Source organism: Nipponia nippon, unplaced genomic scaffold, assembly GCF_047370975.1.
Source record: "Nipponia nippon isolate SJK-2023a ecotype South Korea unplaced genomic scaffold, ASM4737097v1 scaffold_4, whole genome shotgun sequence".
In the NCBI taxonomy this organism is placed as follows: Eukaryota; Metazoa; Chordata; class Aves; order Pelecaniformes; family Threskiornithidae; genus Nipponia; species Nipponia nippon.
This window is the reverse complement of record NW_028262358.1, coordinates 17,007,678-17,034,590: the sequence shown is the minus strand read 5'-3', so window position 1 is coordinate 17,034,590 and position 26,913 is coordinate 17,007,678. Positions and strand designations below refer to the sequence as shown.

The 26,913-nt window shown below is 40.7% G+C and overlaps 1 protein-coding gene across 5 annotated transcripts in view; it reads right to left on the bottom strand.

Moving 5' to 3' along the window:
• The window catches only part of FSHR (follicle stimulating hormone receptor), an 85,451-nt gene extending 58,838 nt beyond the window's left edge, over positions 1 to 26,613 (bottom strand). For all 5 annotated transcript variants that reach the window (XM_087775969.1, XM_087775970.1, XM_087775967.1 and 2 more), the window contains exon 1: positions 26,386 to 26,613. In XM_087775969.1, the coding sequence (XP_087632095.1) occupies positions 26,386 to 26,570 (185 nt within the window). In that variant the 5' untranslated portion in view covers positions 26,571 to 26,613. The remainder of the gene's footprint in view (positions 1 to 26,385) is intronic.
• Between the last annotated feature and the right edge of the window lie 300 nt (positions 26,614 to 26,913).

The following is a 26,913-nucleotide window of genomic DNA, read 5'->3' as shown; positions in this document are numbered from 1 at the left end:
AAAGTGCATAGGAAACACGTGAAGTGTACGCATTAAGCAAATCAATGTAAATACACTGTGTTTGTGAGGTTAGCCATTTATGTGTGAAATGATGTATTTTGCATATTCATCAAATGAGTTCTCAGACCCTAGTCCCACAAGCTTTTTCTTGAACAATTATGAAGTTGCACTTTGGTGTAAATTCACCACCAGACTTACTCCTTCACTGTGCTGGTGCCCCCTCCTCCCAGCCCCCTTCCTTGGCATAAGCCACCCCCCCAGCAATAACCTTGCACAACAAAAGACTGCAGTGATTATCAGGCATTAGACTAGCTAAGAAAAAAAAAATAATTTTTGCTTCATAAAGTATGGCTGAATTTAGATCTTTCAAAACACGCTTTAAAACTCTTTTCTCAGATCTACTTAAGTCACACACAGTTAATCAGAAAGTGTGTGCATTGTAGAATTATCTTCCCTGGCTCATGTAAATTGCAAATTCATGATGTTAAAATGAACTATATCAAGCAGATACTATAAACTTTATAACTTAAGGACCAAAGGAAAAGAAAATAAAAAGCAAAAAAGATTTGGTGACCATAATGCTAAATCACCAAATTCAGTTTGAAAGAAATAAATGTGATAGGATTTTGAAGAACATTTTACTTTAATCTCTGAGCTAATAGACTGATGTTATCACCTTCTAATCCTCTGCAGAAATGTGTATTTTGTCAAACAAAGATTTACAGTGAAATTTAATTTCCTCTTTGTAATTTTTTTTGGTTGTTTCTTTGTTTTTGCTTCTTGCTTTGGAGATGTGCTGGAGGTTCTGGCACAAGCAACGGATGAGTCTTTGCTTTACATCAGGAGAAAACAAAACGATGCCATGACCTATTTAGTGTGCTCTTGATTAAATGCAAAAATCAGCAAAATCCTGCCCCTGTTTTTTTCTCTGTTTTCACTTGATTAGTCGATGCAACAGTGAAGGACTGTTTTGCTTTTCATGCTGTAATAGGAGACAAATAGATACTGCAGACTGTGTCCCAGATGGTGTAAATCAATCGAGCTGTGTCATTTTGTCCCTAAACTTTTGTCCTAATTCTCACTGGAATGAATCATGAGATTCCTTTGAGTTAAATGTGATTTAATTTAAATTTATCAAGAACATTTGTAAGCCCCCAGCTCATTGAAATGGGTTCATGTTGCCATATGACTTCACTATGACTAGGGTCTGGTTCCAGGAAACACCTCACTAGGAAAGGGCATATGCAGATATATATGAACATGACAGTATTTTTCCTAATCAGCTGCCTAGGTGGAAGATCTCTGTAATCTGTTAAGCAGTTTGTAGCTGCTTTCAGACATAGCTATGGTTTCCCTTCCTAACAGCAGGCGCAGAGGAGTCCAAAACTCATAAATTGGATGCTAAAACGTCAGGCTTCAAAAACCATCAAGCTAAATGCAAAAAGATTGATTTTATTTGCTTTCTGGTTTTAAAGTCTTTAGAGTGCCTTCATATCACGCTGCAAAGCTATTTTCAACACTCATGAGGCTTTAATTTAAAAGCAGAGAAAGATTTATATTAGTTGCCTCAGTTCCAGGAGGTGCTGAGGTTGGGACTTCATAAGGCTGACAGGATCACGAGGAATGGCATTGGCAGTGACAAAACACTGCTCCCACCATCCTACTGGCTCGTCTTGTCAGAGAGCTACGCCATCATGTTAAGGGAAAACCAAAGCCAAGCAGAATATTTTTTCAGTAATGATTATTCATGAAACTACAGATTCGTTTCAAAAAGGGGACCCTGATGGACTGGCACGCTTGAATAATGGAGGAAGAGCTTTGCAATTCATTTTTTCAACCAAGACATGATCCACGCATTTGAGAATCTGAGAGCCCCTACTTTACACACATGTAAATTGACTTACAAGAGAGAGAGACCATAATTGCTTGCTAATATGCACAATCTGGCTTGAAGCATCTAATCACTGCATTCACCTAATGTGCTTAAATCAGCTGCTCATCCCCTTCAAACGCTTGCGAAAGGACAAGTTATCTAGACTGTGCAGCTGGTTTATTCCTTTTGTGGGATGATAAAAGCAGGTAAAGGTGAGTATTCCAAGGAAAAAATTAAGCAATATACATTTTATGGAGAAGACAGAAAACAAAGATCCCCTCCTGAGTTTCAGGCTGTACTGGGCCTGGCTAGGAAAGAGTTAATTTTCTTCATGGCAGCTCATACGGTTCTGTGGTTTAGATTTTTGACCCAAACCATATTGATAACACGCTAATCTTCCAGCTTTTGCTGAACAGTGTTTGCACAGCATCAAGGCCACCTCTATTTCTCACTTTGCCTCCTGCAGTGGATAGCCTGGGGGGTGGGCTATAGGCTGGGGGGGACACAACTGGGCAGGTGACCCAAACTAACCAGGGAGATATTCCATACCACATAGCGTCATTCTCAGCAATGCAAGGGAAAACCATTCTTCTATTTGACTGAAAAATGCAGGATAACTCTGGGAGGGCACACGTCCTCCTTTCAGGTATGCTACTTGGGAATCTCTTAAGATCTGGGAGTGATGTAAGGGGCATCTCTGAGCAAGAAAATATTTTGGTTTGTGTGCTGTTAAACAAAGCAATGTAGAGATAAAGTAAATACAATTAGACCTTCAACGATAAAGTTATTAGCAATGCCTGTCTTCTTTGCAGGTCTGAATCTAAAAGGCAGCATGTGCAGTAGCTCATGAAAAATCACTCCTTAATCTTTACCAGTGGCCTCCCTTAAAAATCAATTTCCTTTTCTTTTTTGATTTAGGTTAAAAGGATAATGAATAATACTGATGGCATTCCTATTCTTAATGTAGTGAATACTTGCTCGGAGAAATAATGCCATCCAGCCACAAAAAGCTGAAGGGAAGCATTTTAAGAGCACACACCTGATGTCCTGTTGGCTTTTCACTTGTGGGGTGCCCACAATACCATAACATGGATAACAAAATGCCTGTTTCCCCAGCAGAGCTGTGATGCTGTTCAAACAGGCACACAGCAAAGTTGCTGTGGGATTTGTTTTTCCCCCAGGACCTTGCTTAGGTCAGCTAATAAGTTGCACACAGTGCCCCTCAGCAGCTAACAGCTGATAAGGAGAGATAAGGAAGGACAGAAAATTGTTGTGAGGAAAAAAAAAGCATCTAAAAGACTGTAACAGTGGTCAAGCAACATGCCTGTAAAGCTTACTCTCCCTCCCCTCGCCTTAGTTTTCCAAAACCACGGTATGTTTAGTCTCAGCACTGATACCCTTTTCATTTCTGGACAAAGCATCCACTGTCCTCAGTAACACTGTACATCCCCCCACAACGCTGCAGATAGCTTCTTTCCGAGGTCACTCATGTAGGCAGTTAAAAATAAAGCTCCAAGATGCTTTTAAATACATCTGCTTGAATAGGGTGGGATGAATCTGGAGACGGGGAATTAAAAAAAAAAAAAACCAAACAACAAGATGGAGAAAAAAAAAAAGAGAAGATTGCAAAATTCCCAATCAGAAAAAGAGACGCAACACCAGGACTTTTGCTCAATCTGAGACGTTTAATGGTCTACACTTAGTGCAATCTACACTGTACTTAGGCTGGGTTGCTTTACGCTGAGATAAAGCTGAGAGAACAGAGTTGTGACTATTCAGAACAGTTGCCTGCATGTGTTAACTCATTTTGCAAAGTGTCTGACAAACAATTTTGTTGAAGATTTAGGTGCCAGTAGCAGTAACGCACAAGATATGTAACAAACAAATGACATCTGCCCTGAGCAGACTTACTGCAGAGCACCCTCTGACACAAGGACGTTGGTCCCTTCAGTGGATCCAGGTGGCTACAAGTCAAAGGGCAAAGTTTGCATCCTGCACCCTTGCAGCAGATAAAGCTGACAGCAAAGCAATGCCATCTTGGCAGGAAGGATCTCCTCCTTTCCTTAAGTTTGCCCAGAGCTTGAGCAAAGCAAAACAAAGCTGGAGCTCTGGATTCCTCTACAGTATATACACACAGAGTAAAAAGGTTTGCCACCGAGCACAAATTGCAAAAACAAACAAGTCCTCTTTAGGCCTATGAGCAGAATCACAGTTATCATGTTCGCATCTGGGAAGAGTATAACTGCTAGGAATGAGTTACCCACAAAAAAGGCCAGCAGTAAGCTTGAAAGCACAGTTAAAATTGCTTCTATTAATGTCAAAGGCATGCTGTGAAAAGTGTTTTGTGCAAGATAAATAACACAAGTGAATGAAGTTATCCTGTCTTGGTTACAGAGAGCGAGAAAATAGTCATTGCTTTATTTTTACAAATAGCTATACTTTATTAGTATCGATTATCCTGTAAGACACTACACTACTTTTAGAAGAGCACATCCTCATTCCTCACAGCTTACTCACACGGGCCTTTGAGAAATGTACAGCATGTGATAAACATGCAACTTCCTTAAGATCTGACCTTGATATCTGCAACCATCTTTATGGTGAGGAGCCATTAAAAATTCATTCACTCTGAGCACACTCATGGTGTTGCATCTATTTATATTAATATCTCTGCATACTTTCCTAACAAAAGGAGCATTGTACAAGTACTGGGTATTTTGTTCTTGCACAAGGAGCGTTTTACTTTGTGTTCTTTCCCATGGGCAACTTGTCAAGGCAAATAGGGTTATGGTAAATGTCCATCCAACCAGATGGGGGGCTTTTTAGGTATTGTCTTCAAAACTTTCTTCCTCTCTTTTGATTCAGAGCAAGAATAGCCGTCCTGCTCGCACACAGCTGGTCACTTCAACTCTTTTCCTGTCCCAAGAATGTGTCAAAAAAGATCTTATTCCACAGCAGGGAGAGAACAGTGGTTTGTTCATCGGCTGAGGTTGTAGCAGAAAGGTGACAAGTGTTCTTTGTGTGTAGTGTTTCTACCTCTAAGACATAGGGACTTTCTATGTTGGCAGGCCCTCCATACATGATGCTATTTTTATTGACTGAGACAAATTGTCCAAGGACAAAATTCCTTAAGTTCTGCGTTGGATGCCTTAGTGAAGGTAAAAGAGAAAGAGAAAGCTTTCCTGCAAAATGCCTTGCTGAACCATCGCTGTTTAGAAATACACCAAATAACTTACCTCTGTCACTTCATTTTGTTTGACAAATTCATTAGAAAGACCTAGCATGCTTTTTACCGCCTTTCTCATCCATATCCTCATGGGCACTATACCTACGTTGCTTAATGGGACAAAGCTGAAATATCACAGAATATTAATAAAATAAAAAGAAAGATACTCACTGTTACATTTCCTAATTAGCACACACAGCCTAATAAGTAACAGGGTCCCCACCAAATATTTGGATTAATTTGGATACATCCAAAGGCTTGTTTGAAGTTGTAATGAGATATCTGATGCTCCTTGATGCCAGAGCAGTCAGAAGCCATTTAAGGAATAGCACTTGGAGGCTTTATCATACTCCTTCTTCCTCTGCATCTGAATATGAGCTTTGTAAAAGTAAATATTCTCTCTGCTATCTAATACGTGCTGTATTTTCCAAAGAGCAGCATGATTGCCAAATGCAGCTAACTCAACTGGCAGTCTTGGGAAAACAGCATCTCCTGAAGGAGGGGTCCTGGATGCAAACGGCACGTACTCTGCTGTTCTCAGTGCAGCAGCTAGACTTGTGGTGACATAACTATACGGAAATACAGAAATATGGTGGGCCTAGGCCATATGGCTCCGGCTTCTCTCCCACTGTGGCGAGTGGAACATTTCCTTCTTTTTACATATTGAAGTGCAAATTTAAATTTTAAATACTTATATTTTGAAATAACACTAAAGGTGACAAAGGTGAAAAATCCTCACCTTTTGTTACTCTAGCACCATGCAAAGAAACAAAACCTCCCGTTCGTCCCCTCTGGTCATGCCTTCCTCTAATCTGAATGTCTCCGCTGACTATTTCCAGGGGAACAGAAGCTGGCTCCCAGAATTGCTGCTAGCTGTGCAAGAGGATGAACCACACAGCACATTGAGAATGGGAGCACCCACGAGATTAACGTGAGCAACAGGATCCTGCATGCGTAAGACAGCTCATAGTCCTCACACTGTAATGCACTTTGCACATTTTATTCAGTCCTGTAAACATTCCTATTTACTGCCATTGCTCACCACAGATTCCCACGTCACTGGTGCTCTTCCTAGCCACACAGTTTCCATGTCAAGAACTTTTCTCAGCTCATCTATTACTATTGCTGAGGGAAACATTCACAGGGATATGACTTGTAGGTGGATGGACTTTTTCAATTTCATCCTGCAGTCTCCTGAGACCATCTCTTCTCCCTCACAGTCTTTCTCTGTTATTGAGATCTCTTCCCCATAGACATCACCAATTTGATAGAAAGGGAACGATAAAGCAAGGAATCCTTATTACTTCTACTTGTACAAAAAACCCCCACCATATGTTTTCCTATTATTTTAGCAAGAATTAGCTTGCCACTGTAAATGCTGAGTTTATCTACCTTCCACTAGCCATGGATTTACTTCCACATGTTAAAATTATGTTCCTGAATAAATATAGCACGGCAGCTAGTGTACTAGTATCCTTAAAAATACAAACTGTACTATTTCCTTTAAGGTTTCCTTACAGTAACACACAGGGAAAAACTTGCGCTGGTGTCAAGCATGGATCTTTAATGCATTTGAAAGTGAGTATTATTGTTTCAGAAAGATGCCAGTGTGACCACACTGGCAGCTGAAATACTAGCTTACGTTCAGAATAAAGATGTGCTTAGTGCTTTCACCTTCAGAGTGCTTCTCGAACAGGAAGCCTCTATGGGGAACTTAATAAACATACATGGTCCTCTTAAAAAGGGTGACAGACCAGTGAAATAGAGACAGGAGAAATTTAACCTGCATATGGCACAGCTGCAGGTTATGAAAGACCTCTAAGAAAGAGCTTAGCAGTTAGGCCTAGGAAAATATATCCCTTGCAACATCTAACCTCAGTGGATGAAACCTAGACTTCTGCCCCCTTCCTACACACCCTTCCATCAGCTCTCTAAATGACTGTGATAGGCATCTTCTTGTGTAATATTGGATAAAACCTGACCGGAAGAAACAAGGATAGATGTAACAGTCATCTGAGTGAAGGAAAGTCATGAATGGCATCCCATGGAGACCTGCACGGGGCCTGCATACCATAGTCATAAGCTATCTGGAAGGGGAGTGAGGAGCAAGGTGACAAACATATGATAACCAGGGTAGTAAGACAAGAGCTGGATGTGAAGATTTGCAAAGCAGAAGGAGTTCAGCCTTCACACAGCACGTAGTTCAACAATGCAACTCCTTGCTACAGGACATTGTGGATGGTAGACATTCAAGAAGCAATAGATAAATACATGAAAGCAAAATATGTGAAGAGGGTTGACTACCAAGATATCACTCTACTCGAGATGTCCCTGAGGCAGGCAGAGCTGGAGAGGTACACATCTCTGCTGAGATACACATCAGACCAGCAAAGAGCCTGCACTACAGCCAGCCTCGGATAGCTCTGCCGAAATGAGGAGACAGACCCAGATCAGCACAAGTAAACACCACCTATTCTGGCACTCTTCGAAACAGGCAATCTCTGTCTAGATTGAAGCGTTGAAGGATTCAATATTTACAGCTAGTGCAAGTTTTTGTACTTTGCAGAAGAAGGTGTTGCTCCTTAGGTTAAAACAATTCAAGGACTAGTCCCCTAGATCAAAGGGTAAAACTCAATCGGGGTAATGTTTTCAGCGCGCCGCATTCAGACTCCTGTTTCATTGCACAGAATTGGCTCTACAAGACATTTCCAAAAATAAATGGAACAAGAACGCTTCAGCATTCTTCAATAATAAAAATATTAAAAGAATGTTGCAGCTCTCCACAAATTCTTTTGCTAGATCATTTTGATAATCTTTGTAAAATTGGGGGAAATGCCCTGTCACGGCAAAATCTCAACTTGTCCTTTACTGTCCTCCCCACCCCCACTTTGGGAGGTGGACTATAAAGCAGACTCAGGGTCTTGATACTCTAAATGCTTAAGGGTTTTGTGTCACTTGTTTCCTGCACTCTTTTTTCTAAGACCTGCCTCCCCCTTCTCTATGTTAAAAAAAAAATTGGTTCACATCACCTTTGAATAGAGGGTGCTGTTCTGATCCCTTTCATCTCAAAAAAGGTATATGAGTATTGGGAAAGGTAAAGAGAAGGGCAATAAGGCTGATCAGATTATGGCTTCCGTAAGAGGAATAACCAATTTGGCTGGGACTTTTCAGCACGGAAAGCTTAAAGGGATGCTAGAGGTCTACAAAATGTCTTGGAGAGGGTTGGCAAGGATTGACGCTTTATCAGCTCTTCCATTACAAAAACTTAGAGGTGAGGCCAGAGGCAGCTAGATTCAAAGCAAACAAGAGGACCTGGCTTTTCACACAGTACACATGAGCTGCCAAAACTCCTTCGTGCAGCCTGGGTTCAAGAAGCTGATGTGGGCTTATAGGTAGTATGTACAAGCAATTTGAGGAGAGATAAATTAGGGCTGCTAAACAAACAACAAGAATTCCAGGCAATCCCCTGGGCTGGAATTAGTTGAAGACTGGAGGAGTATTGTGGTAATACATATTAAATGCTTGCCCTGTTCTTACTCTACCCTTAGCAGCTCTTAAGAATCCCTATTGTATGCAGGGATTCATCCGCCTTACTGTAGCCATGGCTTATATTGCAGGGAGAGAGCAGGCAAAGGAGGGGTTCCCTTCCTACAGAGGAAAAACTGATCGCCATCTGCCTCTACTGGGCTATAGTCCTGCCTGAGGGCAAGGCAGGGGATTGTGGAAAGAGGATCTAGCATGCCCTTGGTTGGTGCTGACGGGCCAAATTTGAGCTGCTGAGCACTCGCAGAAGATCCTTGCTGAGCCGTACAACATCTCTGTGAAGATTTGGTGCAAGATCACATTGTAAATAAGCTGAGGGGCTTCGCTTTCTTACCATAGCTGAACAGCTGTGGTTTTGCTTAAATGATGGCTGTAGCAAGTATCCAATCAATACTCTAGCTGTGGCTCTAGCCACTCTAGCTGTGGCTCTCAAGTCAAAACAAAGATATCTTCCTACTGCACTACATAAGGCATTTCTAACCTACAAAAAAATATTCACTAATCCTGACTCCATCTTTCTGTGTCCATATTGATTCTGAAGTAAAGCAGAACATTTTTAAAAGCAGACCAAGGCTTCGGAGGCTATTACCCTATGCTTGTTTTCTTTATGACGACATCTAGGTTGATGTTTTGTCTGATTGATTCCAGCTAATAGTTATGACGTATTGCAGAAGAAATCACAGGATTTAGACTGTGAGGATGACCAAGCAGACCTCAGGATAAATTAGGAACAGACTATGAGGTTTTTTTACTGTGGAAAGAATACATTACAGCAGCAAACATGGAGAGATGCAGTAGACATGATATGCAGTCCCTGTGCAAGCAGGACACCCAGAGAGCTTTTAACCAGCTGAAGAATTTGAAGGTTGAAGATTTAAACAATTGTGTTCAACTAAGGGCAAGAAGGCTACAATAGCATCACCAGCAAAACACATTGACAGTAAATAAATACCACTAAGTCACTGCATGCTGATCCTTGGCCAGAGACTCAAATCCAGCTTGGTGCTAAAAGGTGCTTAGCTCCTTAAGGTTTTATTTTTTATCTGTTTTTAATAGTAAGGGCTTTATTTGATTTCTCTAAGTCTGCATAAAGGTATTTATTTTGAGAGAACTATCCCCCAGCCCTTAGACAAACCTGTGCTTCCCAGGAAGAAGTAGGGAAAGGTTTTCCTTTGCTGACCCTTAATTCAGGAACACGGTAAGTCTCATTAAGTCCAGTATGGCAAGATGACTGCATTTAAGCAAATACTCAGAATTCTTTTTAAGCATAAAGGTAGGGCTTTGATTTAAGACAATAGAGAACAATTCACAGGGAGCCACCATCTGAGCAAAACCTGCATGAATATGAGCCAGGTAAACTTTCCTGAGCTCGCTTCATATATCACAAAAAGGAATCTAGACCCCCCTGCTCTCATTGGAGGTGTGAAATTAAATGTCTTTTTTCTCAGAGAGCAACAGAGGACAAAAAAAATGAAATACAGAACAGAACTCTGCTTGAAAAGAGAGTGAAAATAAATCAGCAGTGAATGGATTAGCTTCAGATCAGACTGCCCGGAGCAGCCTGATCTGGAACAGCAGAGCACTCAGGGCTTGTGTTTTTTAAATTAGTTTTAATAAATAGAATCAATAGCTCAAATTATAAAGAAGGACAAAAGCATAGATCAAATCAATCAAGGCTGTAGCTTATCGTTATAAGCCAAGGGGTGTCTTCTCTTGTCTGAATGAGATAAGGTGGCACAAGAATCCACTTGCAGCTTTTCAGTATCTCTCCCATAACAGCTGTACGTGGAGTTGGATACAGAGCCTGAAAATGCTCCTGGTTATCCAAACACAAACACAGCCTCTCTTTCTTTTTCCTTTCCCCAGCAGGGAAACAAACAAACAAACAAACAAACAAACAAAGAAACAAACAAATAAATAAGGAAATGAATCCTTTGTCCTGAAGATAAATGCGGGAATTTACAGGGAGGATGGAACTAAAGAGAAAAACAAGCACAAAGTATCATTCATTATACATGGAATTTAATGCTCAGGTAAAGAGATTCTTGTTCAAATCACTGGAAAAGTGTCTTTTCACATATTAGGTTAGGAAGGGGTGTTGGAGAGCATTCAGGAGTTCTCTCTACCCAAAATAGACAGCCAAGGATTACCTACTGGAAGGGAGTGAGGGGGATGTCATTAACTGCAATCAAGTTTTTGGCAACAGGAGGGGGCATATGCACACAGGCACGTTGTTTTCCTCTTTGTGGGTTTTTTTTTATTATTTGTTTGTTTTGTTTCATTCTGTTTTTCCCAGACGAACTTTGCTCCAGGGAAGCTGCAGCTGCTCTAATACGGGCCGGGTCCCTGAGGAGCAGAGCAGGAGCGTGCCAGCAGCGGGGTGCCTGCTCTTCACGGGGTTGCTTTGCCTGGGCACACAGCTGCATGGGTGCTCACAGCAAGAGATGGTCTCCAGATCTGTCGCAGCAATGTGAGGGTACAGCACACAGACAATCCTGCTACACGACCCACCACCTGCAAGGGTAGGAGAAAATGGAGAACCCCAGCTGCCTCCTTACTCGGGGTAATAGGGGGATGACCCTACTTCAGATAAGCTTGTTTTGATTAATAGTGGCCTCCTCCCCCAATAACAAAACACAGGAAAAGCATATTGCAGCTCCAAACAGCTTTTCAAGTCTCAGTTGGACCCCAGGTCACCAGCCCTGGGTTTGCATGTGGAGTGCTGGTACACTTCATCACCAGGACATCACCATGAGCTCCTCTTTCACCTCAGGGGTTTTATCCCACACACCCTGAGCATCAGCTCTGGAGCACAAGTGCTGCACAGAAAATTAAATCACTTAACAAACTCTTTTTTCTCCCCCTCCAATGTAACTTTCTTATTATAATTAAGCCAAGTACAAACTACCTGCCCTGAATTTATTTCCTCAAATACAGTATAGCTGAAGAGGCTTTTGGCACACCACATGACACTCTAGAGGTGTGAGAACAATGCACAGTGCTGATAACCTCTGCTAACTCCCATTCATCCTCAGGTTGAAAAGCTGGCATCAGTTACATGGGCTTTGTACCCACATATAGCACATAAGAGTCTTTTTCATTGTTGTGGTTGAATTATAGATAAACAGCAAAAGGGGAATAACAATCTTATAATAATAGAATATATGACAGATGTACTACTGAAAGTCATTCACATGCTCCAGTGATGAGCATGGTTCAAAGCCTATCTAGAATAGCCTTCCATCTTGCTAATAAATATTCAGAGACGTTTTAATCTTCAAGGTCATAATATCGAACATCTGACAGAAAATTCAGTGTAGATCCATAAGCAGTTTTTATTACATTTCAATCGGAAATAGATTTCATAATGCTTTATAGCAAGCAGTGCCTTAGCCAGAAGACACAGAACTTTCTTGGCCAAAGTAGTCAGCGGTTAGCTGCAAGTCCAACAAAATAAACAAAATACCAATTATGATTCAAGTGTAGTGTAAGTTATTTTCCATTCGGTGAGGAAGAATTGATTTTCCCAGCAGTGTCACTTACACTGTAATGATTATTGCACGTAAGACAACTTAAGAAAATGATGGAAAAACAAATTAGATGGCCTGCAGATCATTGGCTTATCTTGACTGCTCACCTTGAGGACAGAGTTAGGGAAACATAATATACAATACCGGATGTCAGGGTGCTTGAAACCTCTGCTCTCCTTCCACCTCCCTGATATTTCACATTAAAATCTCAAAACAGAAATAAACATTTCCAGCAGGGATAAGGCATGAAGCAGCACATCTTGCCAGTCTAAGGACGTTTGCTTAATTAAAAACAATGATAACTTGCTGTGACAGAAGATAATTAAAAGGGTATAAATTGTATAAGAACTTGGCTTTATCTAATGCTCTCATTTTATATACACATCTATTCATGAGTCATATCAGAAAAATGTTGCCACAGCTCTGTGGCTTTTGTTAGCTGACACTTCAGTACTGATGACCAAGTGCTAAAGCAATGTGGACTGGGCCCAATATTATGGCACAATCTAGTGAAAATCAATAGGAATTCTTCCACTGATTTTTCAGCGTGTATTGGATGGACCTTTTATTGCATGCATAAGCCTGAATAATGGGAACAGAGGTTAACCAATCAGCGACGTAATGATAATCTCTTTATGTGGAGATGGAATTGTCCCGATCAGAGTTTATAATAAAAAAATGAGTTGGCCTCACATTCTTCTCCGGCGACATCCACAATCAGCCAATGTACTGTACATTAAGTGCTGCATGTCTTATCTAGCTGATAGAATTTGCCGCAAGAGGCTGGTTAGCCATGTTTGGTTTTGCTTTAGGACCAATAAAAATGACAATGTCACCACCGAACCTAAAATGTCATTGCGAAGTTTCACACATACCCTTCCACAACCATTATGTTTTTCCTCAGATTTATTTCAAAGGTCTGCATCATTCCTTTAAGATCTCCTCTAATCTCCTCTAAAGTTGCAGCTACCTTGCAGGATCTCCTACTCTTTGCTCTGTTATACATGGTAAAATGTCTCTTAAATTTTAAAGATGAGTTGGCCTTGCAAAAAATGAGAGAATGCATGAATTTTTTGGTTGATTACTTTGTTGAGAAAATGCGTCACTACTTTATACCACTTGAGCTGTTGGGATAGATGTAGTGCTTGGTATTTCAGTGCTTTTGATTATTTCATGTCACTACCCAACCACTTCTTTTTCCTTTCTTTTTTTAAATGTAACATCTATATCTATTCCTGCAAATGGATTGATCAAACAGTAGGCATGATACTGGTCATTCTCTCTCACTTTCTCAGATTAAGCACACTTTTGGCAATGAGAAAATGAATGCTTGCTCTGAGTTCGACAGTTGTAAAGGATGTTTATTTCCTAGGGCTTTGTTTATAAGACTGCAGTGTTTAAAAGATTATTTTATGCTTCTTTTGGCAAAAGTTGCAGTTTGTATAAGTGCTACTGTTCTTATTGTTTACCAAAACAATATTTAGGGCCCATATATTGGGTTACAGAAGAGCAAATAACATGCAATAAAAGTATAGAAACAAACCTACTGTCTGCCTTTGTGTATGATTTTCATTTTCCTGCCTCCTTCACTCAAGGGTAATCCTCTGAAACACACAGATGTTTCAGCTGATTATCCCTTTATCTGGCAGAAGTAGCCTCTAACATAGTGAGTTTCAGCATTGAAATAGCAGGGAATGGTTAGTGATCAGTTTGACACCTTTTTTTTCCAGAAAGTATTTTCCATCATCACCTCTTCAATAAGATCAACAAGAAGGAAGAACATTCGGATGACCATCCAAGCCAAGCATAACTTGGAAGCATACTGTTAGGCAGGTTAGCAGAGGAAGTATGGTCATTTGGTTCTGTTACAGCAGCTACTGAAATACAGATACTGATGCTGGAAAAGGACTTTCCAACTGGTGGAACTTAACATCATGGAAACTCCTACAGTGATGCTATACTTGATGGTGAAGGTGAAAGTTAGACCTCCATATAGTCTAAGAGCACCTTCTTCCTTCTTTGGAGTGTTTTAAGAAAAGCAGTTGGCATCATGTTGAAAAATAAGGCTTCTGGGACTTGTGGGCTTCTAGGATCAAGAGCCAATCTGAATCAGTTGAGTTCAGAGTAACAAAACTCTTATTATTTCTATGCGACATAGGCTGAAGCCCAAAGCTGTTGTTCGTAACAGTAGGATACTAGCATAAGGTGCTTTACAGAAACGTATAAACTCCTTTACACAATGAACATTGTAAAGATGTACTCTAGCTGACCAGTCAGGCTACTGCCAATAAAAATAGCAGCCTGCCATCCCTCCAAAGCAGAGGTTAACAAGCTTTCTGTGGAATGCAGAAAATCTTCAAGGAGACGCAAGCAAGAACTTCTGAAGCACTCCCTGCCTCATTCCCTATTTTAGCTGATAACCACCACTATGTGCATTCAGCCTGGAGGACACTAAACAGATGAATCTACACCTAGAACCAAGGCCGCCTCTTGGCAGCCTGAAGAAAAAATAAAGTCTTTCAAAGCCTTGAACAAAGAGCCAATCTCCCTGTTTCCTAGCGCCGCTGGAGCATTTCTTCCAGACAGCGTTTGTGCCTCTGACAGACAAACAAAATGGCAAGCCCTAGCTGCTGCTGGTGCACAGCCCTGAAGCTACAAGGCTGTCCTCGCCAGACTAGGGCATCAGTAGGTCCAAGGACAAGTACTCCTGATGGGTGCTTGGTAGAGACTCATGTTTCTGTGTCCAGCCCACGCAGTGCTCCTGTAAAGCCCTGGATGGACATGCTCCAACTTTTAGGGTAAAGTGTTCAAAAAGGAACCCAATTTCTGGGGTGTGAGCCCATGCTGAGCTGCACGGATGTAACACAGCAATAACACGTACGGAAATGAAGGAAGCCAAGGTAATATTGTTTGCTACATGAATACTGTATATATATAAAAAGAATCCTGTAGATGCATCATTCTTATATTTATGAAGGGCTCTAGCTAAGGAGACATATACAGATAGCAGCTAAACTCATAAAAGGGTGAAAACCTTCCAATTAGTGCTCCATAGCCAGCCCTACTGACCATAACAGAGCCAACAGTTATCCGTAATTGAAATGCCCACAAAAATCTCCACCTCAGCTGTCTTTAAATTATTGACTGTAACGCTACTGTGAAATACTGTTTTTCTAATACAGTGACAGAAACTGACACAAGAAAAGTACAGAAATGAGGAAAGTGGAAAAGGTGATGATGCAGAGGTACCATGTCAGTACAAATATATTTGAGGGAAAAAACCCTGAAACTGTATATGCATCACTTGAACATTAAAAAATAGTAGAGCTATGACTTTGTACTGCCTTATTTAGGAGATTCAAAGCAGCAGGCATGCATTTCATGCTACTGAGCACAAAGCCTTCCTGTGATGAGAAATAGTTGTTAGAAAGGAATATAAATGCAAGAGGTAATTTTTTTTCTTTTTTTTTTTCTTTTGAACAAGGAAATATATTGCCAGAGGAGTACGGTCTGGTGAATAAGGTCCTGAAGGGGCTACAGTCCCAGCTAAAACACTGATTTTTTTACCCTGTACTCTTGGGAAATTGCTTGTCCTTTACACCCTATAGCTTTGCTGTTTCTGTAATAGATAAAATTATGTTTATAAACTTACCAAGAATGTTGTGAAATGTTAGTATTTGTATAAAACTTTGTGAGCCCTAAGAAAATCTTATCATTTCCATCCGGCCCATTAAAACAATTAAAATCTCCCCTAATAATTTAAAATAAATTTAAACAGTTGGCTACCTATTTCATTTGTGCTTTCAACACACATTTCATTTTTCCCTAGAGTGGTTTCCTGTCTACCGCAATAGCAAAAAGTCCTGAATCTGCAAATACATACAGATGGATAGTTTCACACCTGCGATTCGTCCCACTGGAAGGCAGCAGAGCTGCTTGGGCAAGCAATTAGGATGTGTACGAATGTCAGTGGAAGCAAACCCTAGATTTTCTTGTAGGGTATTCCCTCACAGGAGCCACTAACGCCGATTTCAAAGGACTGAAGAATGAGTTCTGGGCTTCATCTGCCATGGCAGCAATATACCGCAGATAGGAAATTATAGCTCCTGGGATTTGGATACAGTGAGTATTTCCCCAAACCAGTAATTCCACCTAGAGAGAGTTGTTGTTCTGCCAGGGTATTTCTTGTTTTGCTGTCATTTTCTGACACAGTACTTCTTTTATGACTCTCCACTTGCCGAAAAAAGAAAAGCAAAAATTTCCATAGCAGCTCTGTTGGCCAAAGAAAACTTTGGGGATACAGCAGGTGTTTTAGCATCAACCCACTGTCTTCCCATAGCAGGGGAGTTTATAGCCCCTTCTCTTATACCTGGCTTTTTCAGAAGTTTCTGTATGTCTTTAAATATTCCTGCTGGGAGACTGGACTCCGAGGAAAGACTCTTCAGAATTGATTGCTTCCCAGTAGTTAATAAGAAGGAAAAAATGGATTTGGCTGATCTGTGCTCCTTTTTTGCAGCAGTGAAGAGACTGGAGATGCCAGAGAAAGCAGCACAGGCAGTGCTTCCACTGCTGGAGACAGATTTGCTCTCTCACTTCAGTGAGTGTCTGTGGCTGTAACAGACATGAGTGCTTCCCATTGAATAGGGTGCCCTTTGACAAAGACTCTGTCCTCAAATACGCTTACTGGGCTACTAAAGGCAATAGTCTAATATATTTATATCATGTGATGGTACAAGTGAAAAAAGAAATCGATGCTTACCCTGAAGTTAGCACTGAAATCCAAACCTCTCAAAGCCAAGGGTAGGCAGGAGTGTTACACCAGGGATCATTTCTAAGCACAAGGCATAGCAGAGAACGTAAAACCATTAAAAGGCCTTCAGAAGGTATGTAAAGAAAATCATTATAATCCTCAGCCCGCCCACGTGACAATCCTTTTCAGTGAAGAAAACCAAACCCAAATAACTACTTATAACTTCTTCCCATCTCATGCTTCTGGTTTTGGAAAAAGGGACAGGCAGACAGTCCCTCCTTCCATTGCTACTCTCTCCCAGCCTTGGCCATTTTATCAGTTACAGCTACATAGACGTGCTTCTGCTTTTCATTTTCATCTTGTTTGCCCAGAGTCAAACCAGTGGAGGAAGAGGTTAAACATACAGACACCCCAAGCACATGCGCAGGTGTATGCACACATGCTATTCCCTTCACTTCTTTGGAGTAAGGGCAAGCAGAGGTTAGTTCATGGGCATCCCACTGCATCCCGTTGTTTTATGTTCAGAACATAAATACAGAATACCAGAAACTGTCCTGAGAAAACAAGCACCACTTTCTCTTCCAGTCTTCACACAGTCAATCCAGTTCTTCATTGCACACTACTATTTCAAATAAAAAAAAGTCTGCTGACCATCATTTGAAAACATATTCCCTTCTCGCTCTAGTCTCAAACAGAAGATGAAGCAAACACTGAAAACTTGAAAGTTTTCCCCACTGAATGTTTATGCACATAGTGATTTTGGAAACCCACTGAAGATTCATAAATTTCTTACAAACAAATATTTACAAATTAATTCAAATTAACTGTATTTGGACAAGGATTCATACCAGAAAGTACATCTTCATTTGTGCTATGGGGAAACTTTATGTCAGTAGGACCACTACAAAAGCAATGCTTCCAGGTGTTCACAGAACAGGATTTCCAGGCAAATGTTCTAAAATGCTGACTATTAACTGCATTCTTGTGTAGATAAGGGAGTAGACAGAGGTGAAAGCTTCAGCCTGTGACTCACCCAGCGGGTACATGTTTAAAGTCAAGGCTACCCTGTCTATAGCAAGTTTTGAATATGTTACATTGAAGCATATAGCATTATTTAATTAATCTAGGCAAAGACAGAGGCTCAGAAAGCTCAATATACTTATGAAAAACAAAGACTGTTTCATACTGATTTGGGTTGAAGACTGTTTTCATTTCACTCAGAAACATCTCTCTCTCTGCATATAATAAGTCTGTAAATTCTCCTCTGGCTAACCAGGAGCAAATACATCTGAGTGGCTTGATAAGGTAATGGGAGATAAGAAGCATCCATACCTTCCAGGCTGAGCTCCTGGAACACCTAAGGATGTTTGGAGGAAAACATTAAGCAAAAGTAAACAAATCACAAGCTTTCCTGACCCTAGACCTCCAAAATCAAGGAAGCTGTATCTGAGTAAAGCCAGAAATTGGGCTCCTTATTACAGTGTATGCAAGACAATTAGAAGAAATAATTTTCTATACTCTTATATGAAATCCAGGCTTGACTTAAACCTATAATTTGAAATAAGATTCATTTTAATGACTTAAATTTCACTGCTAATAAGAGCATTCCAATCAAACTACAGGCAGAGTGTGAAATAATTTACAGGTTTTGTCTGAAAAGGTCAAGTTCTTAAACAAAGAAAAGTGACTTTTCCTACCAAAGTGCTTGCCCCTCGCTGCGTAAAACTAATAGACCGCTACAAAAAATAATACCTGTCTTCTGTGTCCAAAGTATCTTGTTTACCAAACACACACACATATTAATTACCAATCAGCTGCTGCCAAAAGGAGCAACACATGGCTGACAGGGGTCCCCATCAGTAGACAGTGAAAATGAACTTAGTTCTTTCCACTGAAGTTAATGAAGCTATGACAATTCAAATTAGCTGTGAACCTACCCCAATTACCTTTTAGCTTGCCTGCACAAGGACACTCAGGAAAGTTAAGCAGAACTAACTAAAAAGCCGTCAAGTTAGAAGAGAGTGAGGCACGTTGAACTTTGCATGGATTTTTTTCTCTCCTCAGTTGGGTGTCTAACAGGTTTGTTTATTTTTCTTTGCTAGATAATTTGGTTTGGCTTTGCAGGACCCCCTCCTGCATACAAACTGCGGGAGCTTAGAGCTGCTATCCCCTTTGGGATGTATATTCACTTGGCAACTCTCTTCTGTGCAACTGTTCCCTCTGTTCTTGTGGCATTCCTCATCCACCCTCTTTTTTCACCCTTGTTAAGCTCTCCACATACCCAGTATTTTCAGCGACACACCAGCCCAGTGAGACCCCCCCCGGCATCTGTGAAGAAAACCCTTGAGCTGCACAGCAGACTTCCTCCTGCTGGCTTATCAGGCAACACATTTCATGTGTGATACTCTTCTAGAAGAATTCAATTTGGAGCTTTTAAAGACATCTTCCGATGGAGATCTCTTCTCCGTTACATCTCAGAAATGCTGCTGGGAAGAGCAAGTATTTGAGAAGCTTTTTTTAAAAAATTTTAATTTTTTTTTTATTTAAAAGGCATGGCCTGGGTTTTGAGGGAGATAATAAGCTTTATTCTTCAGGACTGCAATGCTGATATGATTTTGCTAAGGGCCAGATCCAGAAAACAATTAACTCAAAGTCCCAAGCTGTCATTTATAAACCTGAGTGAGGAGCTGAAAGCATATTGCATGGACAAATGCAGATACAGGGATAATGGATGAGTTGTCCTGGCTTTGTGGCTCTTACAGTATAGTGGCTTGTACCCTGCTGGGTCAGAGCATAAGGGGCACACACACACCTTTCTGCATTCCCCTCATGCATAAATACCCTGAGCTCTCTGTGTAAGGGATGGGAGGGCAACTCAGTGAAGCTGAACAACTGCAACAGAAACACATAAGCACTTTAATGTCTTTCAAACTCCTAAGAGCACCCTTCAAAACTTTCCCCTAGAGCTCTGACTATACTCTGTTCTCCTAGCTAGCGATAGTCACATCTGAGTATCAATAGGATTCCCTGGGCGGGATGAGAGATGAAGTTAATGCATTTTAATATCAGAAAAGAGAAGGCAACAAAGTCTAAAATACAGCATTTTAATTCTGTGCAGTGAAAACTGATGAGTTGTGAAAAGCTGTAGCAAGGGAAGTAAATGAAGCTAGGAAATCATCCATACTGTTGAAGCGTTTAGTGTCGCATACCATTCAAAGCAAAGGAAATTAACTCCTACATGACACCGGTGAATTCATGATTCCTCAAATCTGATTTGTGAGTCATGCTCTTGTTGGAGAAGTAAAAGATAGACCTCCACCCTACTTTGTAATGTCCCCTAGGCTTACCAACTTCTCCATTTAAACCACATTTTAGTTTAAAACTTCTTATTTCTGATCTTACCAGGGATTTTCTCTCTTGCTGTGCCTCTACGCTAAACCTTGGTATTTACCAGCTCGCATCTCATGAATAACATTACTGTCAAACTCTCCTAGGTTATAATTATATGAAACAAGATTTGAATAGGGAGACACCCAAGATGAAGACACCATATTCGAGACAAGAAAATGTAACACCTACAAATGACTAGTTTAATCTTCCAAACACTTTAGAAAAACTGATGATAATCTCATTCAATAGGCAAGTTTTGATTCTTTGTAGGAAGTGAAGCAGAATATACCTAAGATGTCTAACAGAGAGGCTTTCTTTTGGGATGTGGAGCTGACCAGCCCCAGGAAACCATTTTGCCTGGTATCAGATGTGTGGGGATGTGACACAGGCCCTCTGTTTTTTGTGTGTGTGCGTGAGACAGAGCTTGCCAGAAAAGCCAGAACTTGTACATCAGGAGAATCTCTCTGTAGCTGACCCCAGTGAAGGGCATCAGCTGGCATAGACCTTGGTACCCTCTCAATGCCACAGGCAAACAAAATCAAGTCTTGTCTTTCACTGTGTTTCCCTGGAAAAAGCTTAGTGATTTAACAAGTCATATACTTGCCATTAAATTTTAAGTGAATGCATTTTCATTTCAAAGATACATTAAATACATACGCACACATCTATACATCTTCAGACTCAATCATACATCTCTCATAGAAGCACCAAGCTGCAGTCCTTATAAGTCGGGTGAAAGTCATGCGTATGTATTTATCACCATAATATCACGAGTACGCCAGCAGAGAGTACTGCACTGCAAAGCAACTCCTATTGTGTGCAGCATACCTCCTCATGTTGAAAAGCTCCTGAAGCTTTGGAAACTGGATGTTTCTATAGAGATATGTACTTAGTAATTTATAGTAGCTAGGGATCTGCCCTGCAGAGTTTATTGTCCTTCTTTAGTGTCACCTTCTTCCTTTTCTTTTTTCTCTCTTATGCTCTGCCTATTTCTTTTTATCCTCCCAATGAAAATGCCAAATGTAGAATCCAGCATAAGCATTGGACCACTCCACTGATATACAGCCAGTGGTTGTACAGGAACCTCTGTAGGTGCTTTCTGCTTCAAGGTATGAAATGATCAGAAATTTGGGAAGAGAAAAACGTAGCACTAACTGTAGACTTTTTTCTACCCTAATAGAAGCAAAGTTGGTTTAAATTAAAAAAAAAAAAAAAAGAAGAAGAAAAAGCTTTAGGTAGCATGTAATTTGCTCTCAATATGCTCTGCTGTGCAAATATTCTCATCCCCTTCTGATAATATGTGGGTTTATTGATTAACTGTATGATTAACCACCATAACACAGGGACTTGAAAGATTCATGGGTCCTCATTTTATTAGTTTACTCTACCCTCTCCACACCCTGTCTTTCTTAGATCAAGGTCAGTCTCCCTGTATAAACACCTGACCAAGAACTGTAATTGTTTGCAGGTTTCAATGTAGTTTCAACTTTAAGTGTGAAAGCACAAAAAAAATCCTAATTGCAGCTGTCAATAACAGTGTGGCAGCTACTGTTCACATCATTTGCAGCTTCTGTCGCAGGGAAGCACATCTGACTCGGTACATAACACAGAAGTTGCTATTTCAAGGCAGCCACTGTTTCAGTGGTCAGACATCTACTCAGCCTTGACTTGATAGTCTAAAATAAATATCCTTGAGCAATTGTACAAAAACACCTATGCAGAGAGCAAGTAAAAGACTCCACTGTTTATAGTTTGCAGATGCTTGGGAGAAAACACTCTACATAACTTACCTCTAAACTGCCCTGACAATGGCTAAACTGGTTCGTGAAGCCAAAGAACATATTTTAAAACAAAAAACACCATGTAATCAAGCCTAGGCCTTAATTATTTTACCTGCAGTTTCCCTCTCTCAGATAGCACTTTGACAGATGGGTGCCAAATGACGGACCATCTCTGTTGTCAATTATTTCACTTGTCTCAGTTGCTCCTTTCTAAAACTGGCACCAGTCTCCTGCTGAAGCCTCTGGCACACTAACACGTTAAACAATTCCTTTTAATTAGCTGAGTCACATATCCAAGTTTGCAAGCTTTCTTTGAGGAGCCTCCATTCTCAAAAGATGATGCTTATATCGTCTCCACAGTGTAGAAACAGTCAGGCAGAAGGTACCAACTGGTCAAAATCTACATGCTGCTGTGAGTTGCTTCACTTTTATGCCAGCTAAGAATGGCTAATCATCAGGGGAGTAAAGTTTAGGACTAGGAGAAAATCAGGAAAGTAACTGAGTTGGAGGCAGTTTCTCTTTATATCAAGTACAACATGATCAAATTTGATTTCCTAATACCTTTTTATCACAGCATTAACTACAGGATGCAGGTAAAATGCTGATATCAATATTTCTTTATCGGTATTTCTTTATCAGTATCAATATTTCTTTAACGGTGGGACTTGATGATCTTAAAGGTCTTTTCCAACCTAAAAGATTCTATGATTCTATGATTCTTTCACATAACTGCAGGATTGCAAGCAGAATTGGACAGCAGCCTTTTTCACCTCCCTTCTTAAGCTGCCTTGTACTGCTGCTTTATTTTGTCAAATCAGAGGTATAGTCTACTGCTCAAATGGTTGCACCTAGCTGCTGGGGTAGAGCTCTCTATTTCCCTAGGATACTGTAAGAGTGATTTCATGCACTGTTGAGATGAGAAACCCAAAAGCAAGGAAGGGTGCTGTAAGAGAATGAGCAAGCTTTGCCTGGCATTTCTAGTTGTATGCCCAGTTGATATTCCTATGTTTCTGCTTAAAGTAGTTTGCTAAATATCAAGAAGGATGCCTTCTATTCTGAGAACAAGCTATTTTTGTTTGCATTACTTTCTCAAAGCAAGATCTCTAATAACTAAATGAAATCTTAGTGAATACTGAGGCTGGATTACAAAGTTGACACTGGATTTTAAAACTGTTCTAAATTTGAAAGGAGGAAACTGCCTTAGGTGACTACTGAGTTGCTCCCCCTCTCTCACTCTGTGAGGCAATGAATAGTTAATATTTTAATACAAATGAACCTAAGTTTCCCATCTGAATTTTTGGCCCCTGATTTCTCATGGAGTTGTAAGGCACAGCCATCTACATTTCTCACAGGCATTTCAGTATCTATAAAAAAAAAGCCAAGAATACTTCTATCCAACTCCTCTTCCAGGCAAAGATTATAAAGCAAAACAGTTAATAACCACAGCCTCCCCTGCAAACACTCAGAGCATGCCAACTGCAGAGTGTTTGCAAATCTGCAATGAGCAACGTACAAACCAAGCTGTAACTATCCTTTCATGAGATTTTGGCCTGTAAGTGAAAAAGTAGATGTGGCAGCAAGAAAAGTAATGAAAACCCGTTGTTTCTGATCCCTGCTCTGTTTCCACATGGTAAGTACAAACGTCCCTCACCATAAGAAGCTGCCAGCCCTCCCCTCTGCAACAGCCTTGCTAAAGCAGATGCTATTCCAACCAGGAGCAAAACCCCAGCTCTTGTACCATGCTGCGGAGCTCATGTTCGCTGTGGAGCATAAGCTCTCACTGTCAGGAAACTAACCACAAAGAAACCCATCATGGCACCATGTGTCAGTGGCCAACCCTCAAAAAATAATAAATAATAATAATAATTAAAAAAATCAGCTATGGCAAAGAACAGAGATAATGGTCGTTGAGGGCAATATTTTTACCATTATCCTGAGTTTTCTTACCAAGTAACAGAGCTGGCTGCCACATGCCAGTGTCCCAACTTAAGAAACAGCTGTAGTGGAACAGAAACACACAGCAACAGAAGAAGTGCTTGAGGCTTATCAGGCTCCTGTTCTCTCTCCAAAGCTTTCACCAGCATGTTATTAAAAATCTAAAAAGCACTAGGAAAGGATACTAGGATAGCTTAGGAAAGCTATCAAGACCACGTAAGAGAAGTTGAAAAGCTCTAAGTGTACTGAAGAAAACCCCTTCCTTTACATCAAATGAAAAAAGACCACATCCAGCACTCCCAGAATGAGCTCTTAAGTGAAAAAAGTACCTTGCAGGAGCTGTGCTTAGCAAGAAGTCATCTGTGCTTGTGTCCTTTATGGGGTCCTCAGACACTGTGGCCATCTACACTCAAGTTGCTACCCTGATTTTAAAACCCTTTTGACTCATCAAGGCTTTTTGAAGAAAAGCAAAGCAAGCTCTTTCTGTTACCAACAGCGCATTTGCAACAACACCTGGAGCAGTAAAGTATATTTTGGTCACCTGAATCACCCCACTGGGCACTCAGTGGAGACATACATAGGAAGGCACCTTTCTAGAATCTCCCTTTGACCTTGAAGGAAAACCTAAGGTTTATGTGCCATTTAATAGCTCTTCAGCTACCATATCTGGCTTTAGTAACATCAACATTTGGGATATTCAAAGCAGCTCTACAGAGTTTTCTTGGATCAATTCTTAAGCCATGCTGAAATCAATCCCAGGTCTATACTGATTTAATGGGACCAGAACTACTCCCCAAGGAACAAAAAGTTGGTGTAAGTGAGAAGAGAGTCAAGTTGAGAGATTCTAACTCCAATATTTTATGATGCTGCCAGAAGAAAGGATTCACTCGCTGTTTTTGGTCACACTAACATTGTAGTCAGCCTGTTTGAGAGAATACACAGTCATGCTGAGGAACCCACAAATTAGCATCCTCAACAAACCCTTGAGATGGTAACAAGGATCTGCTGCAAACAAATCCCATTTTACTAACAGGTGCTTTTTGGCGATATAAAACTCTACTTCTTTGCAGAAATAATTATAAACTGCTTTTGCTTAATCCCTAGAAGGCAGACCTTAACTGTGTAATCTAAAGAAAGAATCAAAGCAAAATTAAACAAAATTAGCAGTGTATGCCTGGAGCATGGTTCACTCAGGATTTCGATGACCTAAATCACAGATGGATTATTTTTCCCTCTAGTTGCGAGAAAGATTTAAACTTTTACTGACCTTCTGTGGTTAATTCAGGCATTTTTCTCAAGTTTTCACCGTGGTCTACTTATTCAGTGAGCATAACAACTCCTTCTTCTGAACAAAACATAACTTCTGCCCTAGGAAAACTGTGGGATAGTAACCACGGATATATTGTGGTGTGCAAAATTGGGATAGGGGTATATTTTTCCAACTAGTGACATATCATTCTTCCTTGTATCCTCCCTCCAAACTTGCCACTCCACTTATTAATCAAATGATTTATCCAGGACTACTCCTTTCATTTTTGCTTTAGGTCCTAACGATGTCAGATAGCTGTGGGTGTAAGCAAGGGGTGATACAACTTGCTTTAAAAAATACTAAAACTGAAACAATTATTTGCACAGTTACATACTTGTCATTCATAACCTCTTTTGCTTGCCTGTGCTACAGACACAGAAAAGAGCTGTCATACAGTATTGCTCACGTTACTTTATGGAAAACAAAGACAAGCTTTAAGATAGATAAAACTCTTCCTTGAGTAACGCAGTACGGTATCTTTACGTGGCTCACTCTCTCCAACTGCAGTCGTGCTGCTCCTCTGATAGAGGAGAATTGCTCTCTGAATGTTTATCAGAGTCCTTTCTGTAATGCATTTGTGATTTCAAAAAGAAACCATTAAGTTGCTTCTTGGTAAACAAGCACAAACCTTTGGAAAGCTCCCATGGTACAAACACAAATGCTCATCATCAAGTTTTTTGGGGCAGACAAGTTTCACTACACATTTCGACAACGCTAAAGCAAGCTGTAAAGAAAGCTTAGGTTTTATGCTTCAAATTATTGTCACAGCACCAATGAAGCTTGTTTAAAATTTAGTCTGCACTTTGCAATATAATGTACCATATTGTTTCTTAACAGAGATGTTAAAATGAGCACAATCAGAGTAACAGAGAGGAGTTTCAAGATGTAATTAAGCGAGTGTCGGAGGAAGGTCTGTGCTTTCCGAACAGCTGGCGTAAGTCTCCCAAGTGACTCCCTACAAACCCAACCCTTGGCTTGCCAAACAGCAGTTTATTTTGAGAGACAGCAACAAGGCTGCTGCTCGCGACCATTCCCTCTCCCTACTTACAGTTCGGTGGTGTTGGCAGGGATGTCCCGGGGAACCTGGACTACCTTGCTCTCCTGACAAATGAAGACCCTGCCCACGCAGCGGCAGGAGTGGTGCTGGCATCCCAAGCAGCCTGCCAGGAAAACCAGCAGACAGGTGAGGACTGGAGACATCTTTGCATTCACATCTGTGCCCATCTCCTTCATCTCAAAGGGAGGAATGCAGAGACCTCCCAGCCCAACTCCCTGAATGGAAGATCCGCCCCAAAAGCCGAGACGAACCACGTGGCTCTTGGGGGATGACTTCTCAGCAAGTTTCGGTTCATGCCCCCAGATCCTTTGTGACCTTAGAGCAGGGACAGAAAGAAGCAGTGATGACTTTTCATGACAAAAGTATTTTATATTTTAAGTGGTGTTGAAATCACAGGCCCCAGCCAAACTAGCCAGGGTGCTTTTGATGTACTGGGGATCTGCACTGGGGAAAGGTCCTTCCTTCTCAGCTACTCTATTTTACATGTCTTGTTTGGTAAGACCAAGGGACAACAAAGCA